General features: G+C 30.3%; 1 protein-coding gene across 4 annotated transcripts in view; it reads left to right on the forward strand.

Moving 5' to 3' along the window:
* Positions 1-17,734, forward strand: part of LOC111036997 (calcium release-activated calcium channel protein 1-like) — a 65,217-nt gene that overhangs the window by 33,149 nt on the left and 14,334 nt on the right. For 2 of the 4 annotated variants that reach the window (XM_022319340.1, XM_022319341.1), the window contains exons 2-3: positions 7,027-7,209; positions 15,388-16,092. In XM_022319340.1, coding sequence (XP_022175032.1) covers positions 15,559-16,092 — 534 coding nt within the window. In that variant the 5' untranslated portion in view covers positions 7,027-7,209; positions 15,388-15,558. The remainder of the gene's footprint in view (positions 1-7,026; positions 7,210-15,387; positions 16,093-17,734) is intronic. The other 2 variants (XM_022319339.1, XM_022319342.1) reach the window with 1 other exon arrangement.

Here is a 17,734-nt window from a genome sequence, read left to right on the forward strand (position 1 = left end):
CAGAGGACCATATTTCTTACCTCTGACCTACATGAAGCAAAGCAAATTTATGTTTAGCAGAATCAACTCTGAGTTGTTATTTTTAAGATTAAGGTGTATTAGTGAATTCATCTGTAAGTATTATTTATACTAATTTATAAGCATTTTTAAATTGTAATTTTAACTTACACACAAATAAAAATATCTTAAAAATGCTAACCTAGTGATACGAGTATTGTTCTTAACTTAAAGTTTGATAATAAATGAATTCATTGGGTTGGTTTTATTGAACGTAAATTTGACATGTTGCTCATGAGTCAGAGAGAAAAACAAATAGTGCCCTGATATCTCCTTAAGGATAATATTAATGCAAGTTAATGGGTTTGGATGATATGGGGCCTATGAAGTTTTGAAAATTATATTTATAATTACTGATCTATGAACATTTTAAATTTTGTAAATTTAAAAGCAACCACTAAATCAAATATTATATATTGTATTTTATATTTTTATAAAACCATTTTAAACTACTCGATAGAATTCTTATTTAGTAACGTAAATATTTAAAAAGAAAACTATCTGCTTAACTGCAAAAAAATTTGCGACTAGGTAAATATGTTTGTTTTTAAATATATTTTTTAATTTCTGCAAGCGCTTTTAATGAAGAACTTTGCATTCAATTGTCAAGCTCTTTTTGTCACAAACAAAAATTATAGTACACATAAAAAAGAATGACAAAAAGTTACAAAATATTTTGAAAATTATTTCATGTCTAGAAAATTCTAAAATAATGATTTTTGAAAATATGGTAGTTCATCATACCTAGTACAATATTAAGTATATTTTATACATTACTTATTTTTTTACTAATCAAATGATTTCATCAATTTATTTTTATAAGAAAAATATTTCATTATAATGATACTCTGCAAATAAAATAAAAATTAAACTGCAGGCTATTTTTTTTTTTTTTTTGATAAAAATAATAGTCAATAGCACACCTTCGAGTTAATATCACAGTATCATTGAGTATGATTGTCATGAATATTTTAACTGAGTTCAGGTAACAAATCTGAAAAATAGACATAGTGTCATAATAATGTATTACTTAAAAATAAATAAATATGGCTGTCCATTACGAAANAGTTGTTATTTTTAAGATTAAGGTGTATTAGTGAATTCATCTGTAAGTATTATTTATACTAATTTATAAGCATTTTTAAATTGTAATTTTAACTTGGCTAAGTTTAACTTAAGCAGGCTATTTTTTTTTTTTTTTGATAAAAATAATAGTCAATAGCACACCTTCGAGTTAATATCACAGTATCATTGAGTATGATTGTCATGAATATAACTGTTTACGGAAGTTTTTTGCTATAATTTTAGGGAATTCATATCGCACTGCACTTGCATGAAAAAACTGATTATTATGACTAACAGACGTGTAGTCCATTTGATTAAATTTAAAGATTCTATATTCTTAATTTAATGAATGAATTTCAAAAGCTCCAAAATGTGCAGTCCAACCTATGAAATCATATCAGTTTTTCTTTAAATTTAAACTATTATATAATCATTTTTCATTAATAATAAAACTTTTTTATCCGAGTGTGCCTTGCTGAATCATCCTATATAACATGATGATGCCTATATACCGATGGAATATTTGGCACGTACGTTTACGGTTTTTCGATTGACCCTGTTCTCTGTAATAATTTATTATACCTATGTGCGTGTATGTGTGATGTGCGTGTGCGTTCTCGTGACATCATATCTCTTCCTCTGTGCCTTGTACCTATTATATATAAGTATTTTATAGGTATGTTCGGTGTTTCAGTGGCGCGAACAAACCACATAATAGTGCTAAAACTTGGGTTAACTTTATGGTTAGGTACAATACAATAAAATAATATGAATTTTATTAGTTACTATATTAGCTGTATAACCAGCTGACTTTGTCTTAAAGATTTCTATCGTTACATGTGAAGTCCCTACTCCTTAACCTTGGTAATAACAAAGATAACTGCTGATAACCGTATTATATAAAATATGTTTTTTTTAATTAAGAAAATGCATATTATTTGAAGAATCAATAGATACCTATATCCAGTAGCCAGTGGATCTAGTCATAAGTATATTTGAAATATAATTACTATTAATTTATTAGTATATAGTACATGGCTAATCGTTGTAGGATAAAATGTTAAAAATAGGTACTATATATAATATATAGATACATATTATAATACAACCGTTTATGTCCTTAGATAGGTAGGTTATACTTGATACGATATTATGGTAAAATATTTTGTTCATTATTTGTTTAAAAAATCAAATTTTCATGTGTCGTAGATAATTTGAATACTACGTGATGCTCTCACATCTTGGATTTTTCTAATATTATTAATTTCCTCGTTCTGTTAAAAATGAACAAACAGAAAATTCGGCGTTAAAATCAGTTTTAGTGTAGGAACCTATATTTCAGTTCACGAGTAAATTCGATCAATTTTAATTAATTTGACTGAGATGGGTCACTTTATGGTAGATTAGATACCGCACTTGGTTTGTTTTCATATGCGGTTCATATTACAATAATATTATCTAAACTTTCCTGATATCTCTACTTGAACAACAATTTCCAAAACTTTCGTGAAATCCGGTTGAGGATGTTTTGAGTCTATCTAAGCTACAAACATACAAGCATTACAATTTGAAACAATTAATTAAATATTCAATTATTTTATTTAAAAGAAATCCCATAAGACGAGTGGTAGTGGGTTGGCCAAGTCATTAATCATTTTTTTTTAAATGTGTATAAATATTATTTCTGTAACCAAAGGCAACTCTGTATATTGTATATACACAAAAAAAATATTCGATTTCCTGAGCCAAAACAAAATTCATGTGTGAGCTATGTTAAAAATAAACGAAGTAAAGAACATTATACCCGGGTTTCGGGGAATATGATGTGTGAAAAATTTAGTGCCAATAGGCATTAGCTGATTTCGCTAGGGAAAAAGTTTTTTTTTGTGTGGACCTTAAATCCACATAGGTAATATGATATCTGATAGACAGTTATAAAAAGTTGAATCTCAAAAAATTGATGTAAAAAAGTATTTTCCTTCTCTTTTTTACATACTTTAGAGTTAAGACTGTCAATAACTACGTTTGCATTTGATAGAGATTGGTATGATTAAAAATACATTATTTATTCTTACTTGTAATAAACAATGATTACGTCAGGGAAACTTAAAATTACATTACATTTAAATAGTTCAAATATTTGAGTTTATAGCTGATTTAAAAACTATTAATTTATAAACTCATTTTTTTGAAACTAGATTATTTAGTTTACTTACAAAAATACTGGTCAATATTATTCGCAAGTTTTTTTTATGAAAACGAAATTTGAAACTGTCCGTTACAGCAAAACTTTTCTTTTTTAGCTTTTTCACTTAACATTTCAGACATTTGAAATAAAGTTGAATATAGAATAACTGTACTGAATAATACGAAACAGCACACTAAACGTTACATATTAACTTCAATATAAGTCGAATTGCATGTATCATTGGGCAGGTAAGATATTAGTTTGATTTAATAATTACACTGATTAGATTACACTATCACGAAAGGCGAACGACCATAATAAATAATAATATAACAAGCACTGATGTACTACTAATATAAAGCACTTCGACTATAAAATTAGAAAATCAATTGTATGGGACTCACCTGTAATGCAGCCATCATATTATGATACATGTACTCATGTGCCTTCCTAACTATGTCTAGTTTGAAGAGGTTTTTCGATGAAATACAATTTGACTACTTACTTTTTGGTACCACTATTATAAAACCAAATGGTGCAACTGATTCAAACATAGTTTTCTCCCGACTTATAATCAAAAATTAAGATAACGAGTTACACGAGGGTCAATTAGTGAATGCAGTGTACGAATTGTACTAATGTGTGTTTTCGAATGCAGTGCATAGTTAGTTGCATTTATAATATGTGCGATAGTTTGGTTGATCGGGGAGATTCCGATTTGCTCATACATAAATTAAGTACTTAAAGTACGGGTTATTGCTCAAGATCGGCGGGTACCGGTTAGGTACTCTGGTACTCGACAAGTCGACTACTTCATACACCGATTAACTGAACATAATTATATGGTTTCCCTCCACTATTACAGTGGATTCGGAGGGTTCTGAGGGCAGGGTATCGACGTTTCAATGCTTTTGGACTTTCTTCGAGCTCAAGGAACCCGAATCGAATTGCGGAGAACATTTTTTATTATTACCATGATAATATTTTATCGTTCGTATTGGATAGATACAGTGAACTCAATTTGTTTACACTGATGTACATATAATATTTACATTTTTTTTTTATTGCGGAAAATAATTTCGATATCGAAATACCGCGATAACGGAGCGAGCTTATCAGACAGACGTGTGTCCGTATATAGAGTCAACATCGAACTAAACTGATACACTAACCTATATTTATTAAATATGTTTGAATTTAAAATTGGTTTTATCACACGACCCTATTACATAAATATCAGCATAATATGTGAATGTGATGTAGGCGCAAGGTGCCAAAATAAAGAAAGAAAAAAGACACTTTTCTCAGAATGAAGAGAATCCTCTCATGAATTTTGATACTAGTTTAATAATAATTATTGTTTACTATCGAATACTATAGTAATATAAGATAAATTATCAAAATAACTATTTAGTATTTATACAATTATATTCATATTTATTATAATATGACTATGGTGGGTAGTTAAAAACAAAAAAAAAACGAAACCACTGAGCCGCCTTTTTGGCCTTTTTCGGGATTACTAACACTTTTGATATTTTTTTATGTAAGTCCTTTAGTTACAGGATTTATGGGAGTCAGAAAATTATTTTTAACCTTCTGTCATACCTACGCTTTATAACTTAATAACGGACTTGAGAGATGTCTGAGATCAATGTGTATGAAATGGATTATTGTTACATAAAAAGGTGCTTTGCGTGTAGCTATATCAGTTTTGGATTGAAAACATTGAATACGATCACTTGGAAAAGTGTAGACCTGTGCCTATATTAGCTTTTGTTGAATTTTAAATTATTATTAGATAGGCACTTTTCTTTAAACTTTAAATTGATATGTATATGTATTATGTATTTATTAAAATGGTCAATATTTTGATATAAATTATGGATTTTAATTTGTTTTAACTTCAATATGAATTTCGCTTATTATTAAAATGGTGCAATCATTATTGTTGTGGTTTTTTTTTCAGTGGTATTTTTTACTAACATTTTTTTTTCGATTTAGAATACCACTTAAATTTTAACCACAATACCACAATATTTTATTTTAGATTTCTTCCTACGTGAGAATAATAGATAGACATTTACTTATAACTTATATTACCTACCGATAAACAATACTAAAGCTATTTCAATTTTTACATTTTAATTAATTTTTGTTTACAATTTTTAATCGATTTCTGTTTAAAAACTACAAATCGAATATTATTTTCATAGAAATTATGGATTCGAATTGTTTTTGATGTCAATATAAAGTTTAGAGTAACACAAAAAAAATGTCGATTTCAATCCCTGATAATTGTTTATTGTATAAGTTGTAAAAAAAAAGTAACTAATAAAACGATCTCATTTTATATACAAACAAATTATTTGGACACTGTGGAATATAATTAACACTAAACAACTAGAACAACAACAATTAGTGATATAAGATCGACAGAATAATGTACGCACAGAGTTTATAATACTCATTTAGTAGGTATATAATAATATATAACAAATTATTATTATAGTTAAGCAGTAACACGGCGCTCCGTGTAGGCAATTTTGATGTAGCTATACATTTTTTTAAATGTTAGGAGAAAGAATAACCATCAATACTGATTCTTTAAATATAAATAATAATATTCCTAAGCTGGTAAATATTTTAATATAATTCAATTTATAAAAGTAAATTCTAAATAAAGTATTATAGGTACATACAATTATATGTATATTGTACCAGTATGAATACAATTATATCTATTATATTATGTTATACGAGATATATAAAATACTCAAAGTATAGAAAGTTTAATATTGATTTCGAAAAATTTAAATTTAAATACACAATCCATGATTATTATTGTTGTTTTTTTATAGTAAATTCTAGTGAATTTGGCTACTATGATTCTATTAGATTAATCAATCAATTAATTATTTGGACAAGGAAATGCAAACACAATATAGTGTACACCGAATTTGATGCAATACTTTTATTTTATCATTCTATAATAGAATTAATATCGAAGACAATATAATATGACATTATGTTTTAAAAGAACCTTTAATAGACATTTTTAATTGCTATGTTTGTTGAAATAATTTTTTGTTTTCTCATCAAATGAAGGTTAGAGTCTTTCAATAATGACCGGAAAAATATATAAATATATATGACATATGTGGCGTTTAATGTAACTACCAGAAATTATTGTACGAATATTATCCTAACAATGAGTTTAATTTATCTTTTTTTCGTGTGAATCTTTAAAATGTTTACATGAAAACAAAATAATTATGAATAATATTAAATTAAAAATTGATAAGTTTAAAAAGCAAAAACAAAATATGAGGGTTTTTTTACAATAATAATACAGTCTGAAGGTATATTATTCATGTCCATAATGTGTCATAATAATCACATAATATTTTTGAAAATATAAATTAACCTTAAAATTATTCATATATACACTTAATATGCTTTGTGTCCTGCCAATTTTGATTTAGAACCGCACCTTAGTGTAAGCCCAATATTATTTAAACAAATATATTTATCTAGATATGATTCTTCATAGATATTTTGTTTAAAATAAAATTTTAGGTGTTTATTGTCATAGAAATATAGCAGATATATTGTTCACTTTGCTCGCAACATTTTATAATACGTCTGATAATATTATCTGAGGAATTTAATTTTAAAATAAGGATAACTTATTATCATTTTTACGTATGTTTTAGTGTCGTTAAAATGAGATTTGTCATCTTGACATCGTCTGTGGTTTTGCAATACTGAGCTTAAAGACAGAACTTTTGAAGTCACCTCAGACGAGGAAAAAATATCGATTTTCAGTCATGTTGTAAGACTCCCCCGTAGATGACTTCGTCGTATTTTTGTCACGAAATTAGATGCAAATATATACGGTTAGTATGATATATTTTAAGAGTTTTGAGCTGCAGAAAACAAAATACGAGATTATAAAGATAAAAATAGTTATTAATAGATTAACGTCACAGTGTATACAGATCGTACGCATCTATCGCTCCTGATAAAGTAATGAATAGTAGTTCTATGGTGTTTTACTATACCTAAATGAAAGTTATGTGTGGCATATTTTTGCGAGGCGTTCATAATATCTGAATACACATAATATATCAGATATAAATTTAAATTTTTAGCCAAGTCAAAATTTACAATTAAATGTAAATAGAATTATATTTTAAATTATTATAATTTTCTTAGTAAACTAATTTTAATAATTAAATTCATACTTCAAACTGTGTGAAGTCCACTGTCATTATAATTATAGGTACCACACATAAATGAGATACATTGCAGGCAATTTCCATTAATTGGTATATTATCAAAAAGATTGAAAAATCACTATTTATTAATAATTATTCATACAATTACTGTTTTCTTGATGCCTTTTTACCGACTGATATCTGAAACAACGCATCCAAAAATATTTTCTACTGTTTAGCAAGTAAAATATTTATTTTAATTAGCAATAACTACCCACTCTGTTATTGTTACTGTTGGCTTTCATTAGTTAAAGTTGTACAAACGATTACACTTTACAACAGTGGCGTGTTCATAGACGATAACGCTCTCCACTATGCGTATGAAAGGAATACTTATTTAATTAGCAATAGTAATATTATCATATTAGAAATTATTTATAGATGTTTGTATAAAAATCATATATTTTATAATATATAATTTTCTCGAGTTATGGTTTTATAATATTATGTTTTTCAATTTTTTATTTTCAAACTCGTACGCATATACTGCTTTGTCAATTAACTGATTCATTGTATAAGTTATAGTAGATAGGTACATACATATATTATGGGTACATAATTCCACATTCTCTAAATATTGTTACAACGTAACTCTGTTGTATTCGTTTTTAAAATCTAAAAAAGGTATCATAGAAAAACCTATACTATAACGGAACAGCGTTATTCTCAAAAAATGTTAGTCCGGTACTCCTCTCATCTAAACTTAAAACTAATTAAATAAACCAGTCGTTCGTAGTTCAATTTTTATCCATCGAAATACTACAAAATATAAAATCAAAAATACTTAATAATATTTAGTCGTTCAAATTAAAAACTTAAAAAACGATAAAAAAAATTGGAAAAAAGTAATTTTGCAATGAAATCGAATCATGTAAAATAAAATATTTTCAAATAAGTTAAGTTTAAGCATATACACTGAAATGGACCACCTTGTATATATAGGCAGATTGCTTGTGCGTGATTCAACGAGACAAACCATTGATTCAGTGCCAAAAATGTGAGTCAGTAAATTCGACGCATTTAAATTTTACACGTGACATAACACATTGTTCTAATGTTTTGCTCCACACACATTTACAGCTCCGTCGTGAGTTCATTTTTGTCTTATAATGTTGTCATTATTTTTAAGTTTTTTGAAATCTATCAAATACGACCGCAGTTCTACGCACGAATATAATATCATATGAAATTATGTTATTATAAACGCGATAATAATATACACACACGCATGTATGTGACATAATATGATATATTATACACGGTGCCTGTCGTGCGTGTTTGTACCGCAGTCAATAATTTTCTTACCTAGTGACTTATATTCTTTCTGAAATATGATTTTCAAATCGTAAAAGCCTCCCTAAACGTCTGCTTAAGCCTTAAACTGTTATCCGTAATACTGTTAGCCTAATAATTCAGAAGAAACTGCTACAGTTCAAATTTAAGTTGTATACATAGAATTTTTCTAAAATTCATACCTCATATAAATTGTTGAAGGTATAATTTATAGTAAAAGAGTGCTCATTTGAAAAAATAAGTAAGTCCCAGGACACTCTTAAAATCGCACAAAATATAATCCATTAGAAAATATGGCCATACGTAGGCTTAAAAAATTCCGAAAATAAGTATTTGAATGAATTCATTATTAAATACGTATTTAATGAAAAAAATGGGGGCAAGCATGCTCGGTGAGTCACAACTCACACTGTATGTATTTAGAGAGTGGGTAAGTTTATATACAACCGACGTCACAGAGAGAGTAACCGCCAGTTTATATTATAAATTATTATGTGGCGCATATAAATGTATGTTTATAATTGCTTTAACTATATTTTATCTCACGTACAAGTCTCTTGTTTAATAAAACACCTGCGTATGATAATTATTATAATAGTTATTTTAATTCAGTGGCGACACGCATTAGTCGTAAATCATTGTGCTGTGTTTGAACGCCCCCAATCGGTCTGTATATATATACATGTATTATGAAACTTCAAGTCAACCTGATTTTAAATAGTTCATAATATTATATTTTACTTATTTAAGTATTTAAAAAAATTTAAAAAATGTTTGTAGTTATTTCAGTTTTTGTTACCTACCAACTTTCTTTAAAACACCTCCACTAGGTGCATAATCTACCCTTTACATGTATGTACAAAATGTTTAAAAATATTCTTCTACCTGTTGAAAATTCTTGATTACGCCTGCGTCTGTGTACAACAAAGCTATTTAGGTATTGTTCTTAGCCATTAGGGTTTGGATTTAGATGAAACGTTACTTTGGTGCCTGGTTGTTTATAATAACGTACATAAAGCTAACTCGTAAGTAGAGAATGAGTTTGGATGAAAATTCAACTTTTTAAGCTATTTTTCAAGTTTTTATACAATCCTTCTAATTTTTTTTTCTTGAAGTGAATGAAAATAATTGTAGTTTACAATTTATTGTTGCTATAAATCCAGCATATTGGCTGGGGTAGGTACATGATGATGTTCGGGTCAGAAAGTATGGAATGTGTAGGTATATAGATATATATATTATATATCTATGTCTACCCTGTGGTGGACACTCGTCCACCACAGTTTTCATTTGCTTATGGAAATATAATAAAAGAGGCCATAACAATTCTTATATTTAAGTATTTAAAGTGTGAGTAGTAGTGTTCACACAGATCCTCCTCTGCTGTCGGTTCAAACGAAAAAAAAAAAAAGTATTTAAAGTGTGATCAGAAAAAATAACAGTAAGAAGTCAATACGTTTTCTAAGAGCATGTTGTAAGATTTTTAAGGCATTTTTTTAGGTCTTTTAAATCACAGCCCTATAATTATTAGGTAAACATTATTTTAAACTGTTATGTAAATATGTGATGTCCTCTCGTCTCGTACCACAGCATAATAATGTATCAACCGTGCACGAAGATGTGTAGGTAAACCTATACGGCTGAGTTATTAATAATTTAGAGGGATTCAAAACACCTATTTCGCAAGCGTTCCGCGTACGTATAGTACGCATCGTCGCGGACTCGAAAGCCCAGAAACATAATATTAGTGTAATATTATTTACAGTGCGATTCACCAAACATGCTATTACTACTCCCATTTTATATTCTTTAATAAATTATTTACAATACTATTATCATTATTAATATTGGGATTTTATAGTAATATGTTATATTATTATAATGATGAGTACCTTAAAATCAAACTTGAAATTTGAAACCCTCAGTTTTCAAGTACCTATTTCAATCTGGACTTTTTATTTCTATGTAGGCACATGTTCCGTGCTTTAATAATGGAGATGATTTTAGAGTCGTGATTCATCAATTTAATAGTAGATTTAAGTACTGCAGACTTCTGCTTGGCGGAGGAACGACAGTACTTAAAGAAAAGTACTCCAATAAAATTATATAAATTGATGCTGTGGATTGTTGTAAAATTGGTCTTTCAAGTGACGGTGGTATGATTCTGATTGGTTTTGATTTTTAGCTTGTTCGAAGGTGGCTCAGCCCAGTGATGTGGTAGATATATGTGCTGTCATTTTCAATACAATGAGGTCATTGCTTATTGGTGTTATTGTTAGGTTATGTAGGTTCAGACTGTTGGTTATTAAAAATCCTATTTTATGTAAGTTTATGTACTGTCACGTACTATAAAGTTACCTCAAATGATTGTCAACTGCCATCGTAATTTGCTACAGTAAAATATGATATAATAAAACTAAATTTCAAATGAACTCGACCATTGTCGTTTTTGAAACAGGAAAATACCTACACTATGTATTTTAAAAACTGAATACAATGATGAGCTTAAGATTTTAAACTGAAACTTACGGAGTTCAACGGGCGTAATAATATTGTATGTGTGTTGCCTCTACCTCTGCCCCCACCATAAGTTATACTCAAATTTTTTTACAAATATTTAGTAATTAATCCGTTTCCCATGACTCAAAAATTGATTGACCAGGGTTCAGTTGGAAAGTTACCGGAAAATATTCAGCGTGGAAAACTTTTTCTTGGCCTCCGAATTACAGGCTAGGTTCGGAAGAAGAGTGGCTTAAGAAACTGACATTAGAAAATGTACCTTCAGCAGTTCAAGTTCAGCTTCATCAGTCTTAACATCTGCGATTAGCGTGAATTTAACGATTATCGAACATTTTTCTTGTTTTTTTTGTAAGTTTTTCGTGATATTTTATTTTTCAAGCAACTTGTGAGCTTTTTATAATTCCTATATACTATACTTATAGTATATCTTATATAAGTAATTCGCCTAAGCATTGATGCATCGTAAAATAATAAGACATAGCTTATTCTAACATAGATGATGTGTTCTTACTTATAAGTTTGACGATACATGAAAGCCACTCGAATATTAAAGCTAACAACACAAAATTGGTTCTGATGAACGCGCACTTATTATAAGATTGATACGACATATGCTGGTGAGGCGAGGTCTAATTAAGGACTTTATACTTTTTTTTTCAAGCACTACAGAGTTTTGTTCGGCATTTGAAGAGTATTTTGTAGTTTTTTTTCAAACGTTAACCGCTATTGTTTAGCATGAATTGTTGAGCCAGGTAATTTTTTTTGAACATTTTAAAACTCAGTTTCCGACTTATATTTTATATAAAGGAAATGAGAACAAAGGAAAATATAGTACAGTTTACGATGATTGATTTTACTATTATAGGATGCTTTGATGATTTGAAAATTAAAGAAATCAATATGTATTATTTAAATTTGTATAATTTATATTAAAAATCATTTGACTATATGTCAACTATTATACCTTTTAAGTATTTGACTACATTACTACCTACTTAATATTATACTTTAAATGTTTTATGTACAAACATAAAGACAGTTATATAAAAAAAAGACTGTATTCATAATTGACAAATAATTATTCAAATACTTGTTTTTATATTTTGTAGGTAAATATATTATAGATCCCGTGCACTTCGTTGCTTGTTAAAAATACAAATGATTTAAAATTTGTGTTTGATTAGTCATTTAATACCTGCGCCCCGGCGTAGTGGTGTTCAAAATTTCCCGTGACAATTTTCCGCGGATTCACCTCATTTTAATTTCCATTAAAGATGTTGAATACAGTCATATAAAATACAGGTTCAAAATTATAATTAGAAATTAAAATCATAATAACTATTTTTTTTCACATTATTAACTTTGTATATGTGAAACAATTTTTAAAATCGGTTACCAATTATTGAGTGTCTGATTGTGATTTTTAGTTTTATCAATTATCACAGACTGCCCTTCTACCAAGCAATTGCACCTTATTGCGCCTATGTGGACTATTAATATTTATCATAGGGGGATGAGGTGACCGAGTGGTCTGACGCGTCCGCTGCGACGCAGCCGGTCGCGGTTCGATCCTCGGCTACCGGGCGGCATTTTTCTCCGGACAAGTCGCGGTGACCGGAGAACAAGTTCTGCCATCCCCCACCCCCGGGGCATGGCAGAAACCTACGGGTGCCCCATTCGAAATTCTGCCAAAAAACAAACACACACGTGTTCCCCCCTACCGTTCCAAAAAATATACAATACAAACTACAATACAAATCCTACTACAGCTAATGGCCTCAGTTGCCGAAGCTTAAGTTCAATAAAAAAAAAAAAAATATTTATCATTCGGCAGCCAAACTTTAATAACTCTACAGAATTTACAATTGTTTAGATTTCGATACAAAATATTTTTCAAAAATGATCACGACTATAATTATACGACAGGGACCGATATGATCGTCTTGCTTGTCCGGCATTTACAGCTATATAGCTGATGTACTGTCGCCAAGTATATTATATTTATATTATACAACGCAAAGTTCGTACGTATTATAACGGCGCCGCACGAGGCGATTGTCTCACGGCACACGACTATTATTATATTATTATATAATATAAAATATATATACGCGCACCGTATACTCGTTCTGGTCGCAACCCAATTGCAAATATCGATCTCCGTCTGGTGACGTTTATTTTCCCTTTGTTGTGATTCTGTTTTATCGTTCTATCTCTGTCTGTCTGTATGTCTATCTCCCTATCTATCGCGTCTGCACCACAATAATAATATAACATATACGAGCCGAGACGTCGAGCAGTATACTGCACGTCGACGAATTGTTTTCATTCACTCAGTAAAACCCGCATATAATATACAACAGACAGTCACGGGGCACCATCAGAAATGTCCGACACTGCAGGCTTTAGTATTTTTTTTAGTAAAACTCACACATACGTGTCTACTTAATGAAAATATTAAATTTTACATTTTTACGGTAGTAAATATTCACACATCATAATATATAGGTGCACACTACACGCACTACATGCATTATACACATAATTAAACACACGTCATACATAAAGTGATAGCTATAATTAATATACTCAATTAATGTTATCGTCATCATCATTGCCAATATAGGAGGTACCTGTGTACTCGGTCATAATCTGTGCCTTGACATGTAATCGCGTATGTACAAACGTGTGCAATTTTTTTTAAGATTGTACTAAGAATTTTTCTGTTATTGCCGAGAATAATATTAGGTAATATTAATATTACTATCCGTATCCAAAATAAAAAGGGTCCGCTATAGACGTGTCGAAGTACTACTTCGGAGTACCTACTTATCTTTTTTTCCGGGACTTAATCATTTGGTCTGTTGAGGGAGGTGCCCGTTATATATACAGGAGTTTTTTAAGTCTGATTTCACTGTATTTTTTTTACAAACCTAACCTAATGAGACATACATTATGTACTTATGTATATAGTCATAATATTAGAGTAAAATGTAGACAAGTTATTAACCTCACGGTAGGTGTCAAACGTACCTCGTGATATTATCAAAACTTTAACTTTTATCTCTTATAAAACATTTTTTGGAAATTATATCATGTATAGTAAATTCTAGTATGAATATTTGGTAATCATTTCAAGTCTATATTTAGAATAACAAAAAAAAAATAAAATCGATATTGCCGAAAACTGATATTTTAGGACAATTCCCGTATGCTCCCCATTTTTTGTTTTGTTTTAATAATTTTATTTAAGTACTGAGGATTTTCATTTTTCATTTTTGACTTCATAATACTATACCAATTAACCAACTAAACCTCCCTAGAAGTTAAAGATCGAAGCATCTTTTTTGATTATACAACGCGTGTACAATGTTGTCAATATACTCATCATTGAAAAAATTCGAAAATGTGTAGGTACATTATAGTGCCACTCGAAATATAACTAATGAGTGTTGACTAATTGATAATCTAGAATAGGGTTTCAAACGCCCCGGTTTGGCTGGAACTGCTGGTTATTCCGGAATCAAATTATGTTTTACATTTTGACTATTACTAAAACATTTCTAGTAGAAAAACAATATTTTTTTTGACAATTGATAATCAAGTTGATTGTTTGATTGACTGACAACATATATTTTATATTTACAATTGGTTAGGTGACGACAATTATTATTGATCGATATCTTCTTTATTTTCATATGACAATGTAAACTATCACTAATAATCGATAATTTTGTCAGTTACTTATTCATATTTATAACGCTGTGTTAGTTAATGTCTTACAAAAGTATGTTGTATACAGTGCTGACATTGTGAATGGTATTGCAGGTACGATAAAAAAATCGTGTGGTTAAATATGGCAGTTGACCGTGGAGGAGTGGTACGATTTGCCCTATAAAAATAATTTAAAAACCTTTATCCCGGTTTAAGTAAAATGCAAAATATATATTTTATTAATATCAATTTAATGTTATTTGTTGATAGATGATCGCTTGCACTGACCGTGGATAACATTATTATTTGAAGCGCAATTGCCGGCGGGGTAAAGCTGCTTACAGTGTATATCCGAATTCGTGTGCGAAGGACGCTTCCGGCGAGGACGACGACGCCAACGACGACTGATCTTGGCCGCAGCAGCTGCAGTTCCAGCCGGAAATGTCCACACCGGCGGTCACCGCTCCAGCGGAAGTCACCACCGCGGTTGACACCATGCCCGCTACCACGACGGTCACCACGGCTTTGGTCGATCCGTCGAACAATCGTCGATCGCCACCAGAAAAGTTCACTGGGAACGCGAGGCACGCGAGCATGCCGCAAATAGATTCTCGGCCTCGTCGTTTGCAGGAAACTACGATGACCGCCGCCGCGAGGTCCGCGAAGGAGCAGACGGCGCTACAGCAGCGTCAACAGCACGGCAGGTCGAACAGCGCGACGGCATCGACGGCATCTGATAGGGGTGTACACCGGGTCTTTGGTGGAGGGAGTGTAGGCGGTGCCAATGGAGGTGGTGGAGGCGGCGTCGGAGCAGGGTTTAAGAGCAAGTTGCGCAACTCGTTTCGGTCAACCGCCAAGAGGATCCGGCAACAGCAATCGGCCATCGACGCGCTGGCCAAGAACAGCCAAATGCTCGGGCTGCACAACCTCCAGGACAGTCCCAGAACGATGCAGGTGCAACGGGCCTTTGGTCGGGTAAGTGATGTGTGATGACGGTGATATGATTCATATAAAGTGTTCCCTGTACAACGTCCTGGTTTCAAATAATCATTAAATATTAAAATACAATTTTAATGTTATGCATCAAAATATATACACCACGTACCCTCGCCGAAATTACAGTGTTTAAGCGACACAGTTGTAAAACGCACCAGATGAGTCTCTAGTTTTTTCACCTCTGTCAACAACTCTTGAAGTTAATGAGAAACTGTCAAGAGAGAAAGAGTCTAAAGGGTCATCGGCTTATAGTTGCACTAATACACCAGACATGTTAGCCAGGGTTTTGGATGAGTTTGGTTGTTGTTGATAACCGTTGGTGGGATTAAACATATTTTGTGAAAAAAATATTTAAAAATAAATTTAGTAATCTACGAATTGTTGATTCGTACCAACTTCAATTTGTCTATTCAAGTGCAATCCTTTATTAAATATATCGTTTTGAAAGCTGGAGATTATCAATGGAACATTCTATTTAGCACAAAAGAGGTGTCCATTGATGGAGGTTTCACTGTTTACGGCGTATCTATGCATAGTGTTATTGAACTTTTGAAATGGATATCTATTTTATAAACATCGATCACAACGTGTAGACGTTTTTATTTGCATGTAATTGATACAAATTGTATCCAACACGTGGAATAGAAACCATAGTATTTTACACTTATATTTTTTAATTTACAACACCCAGATAACCACGTGGATAACTTTTCACGAAATGCTCATCAGAAAATACTAAATAACATTTGTGTACCTACCTAATTATAATTTATGAGAAAATAATGTACATATAATATTAATAGTCATACAATGAGTACTTACTTTTTTTTATTATTTGAATAATATCAATAAAGGCTATAATACTTGTATATACCTACACTATAAACGTGACTTAAGAAATTTTTAATTTCATATTCTGAAGCAGAATATTATTCGAAGTATTCAAAATCAAATTTTAACAAGTAGTTTTCTAATTATAATTTACTTCTTATGGGTACCACTTCAACTTAAAATACCTACTTATAAATCATAAACTACTCCTCCACAATTAAATGTTTATGTACTGAAGTACTCCACAATATATATAGAATAAGGATATAAAAATGCATGGTGTCATTAAGAAAAGTCAAAAATCTAAAAAAAATAATAACGACACAAATAGTAAAAATAGTCAAAAATATGTTTTTAGAAAAATTTGGTTTTTAACAGCTTAAAATGATGTAAAATACATATATATTTCTTAGAACATTAGTAGTTTTGGGAATAATTACTGTATTGCGTTAAATAGATCACCCACTGTATATACCATTATACAAGTTACAGCTATTGGTGCTGTTCTATACTACTCGCGCGAGTGTATTAAAAATAAAATCTACAACGAGCTTCTCGAACTATTATTGTGTAGTCTTTTTACTGTAGGTTAACCAATCAAAGAAATAAGAATGGTAGATACTAGATATGAGGTGATGCGTGAGATTTGGGAGACGAATAAAGGAATTTTCAAATAGTTTATGTGTCTATATATACACACCTCTCTATAGGTTAGTTCATTTATATAAAAAATTCTCAAGTGATTGAACACATTAGTTAGTCTTTAAGACTTGAACAGTAGGTATACCTA

The sequence above is a fragment of the Myzus persicae genome, unplaced genomic scaffold (assembly GCF_001856785.1).
Source record: "Myzus persicae strain clone G006 unplaced genomic scaffold, MPER_G0061.0, whole genome shotgun sequence".
Classification (NCBI taxonomy): domain Eukaryota; kingdom Metazoa; phylum Arthropoda; class Insecta; order Hemiptera; family Aphididae; genus Myzus; species Myzus persicae.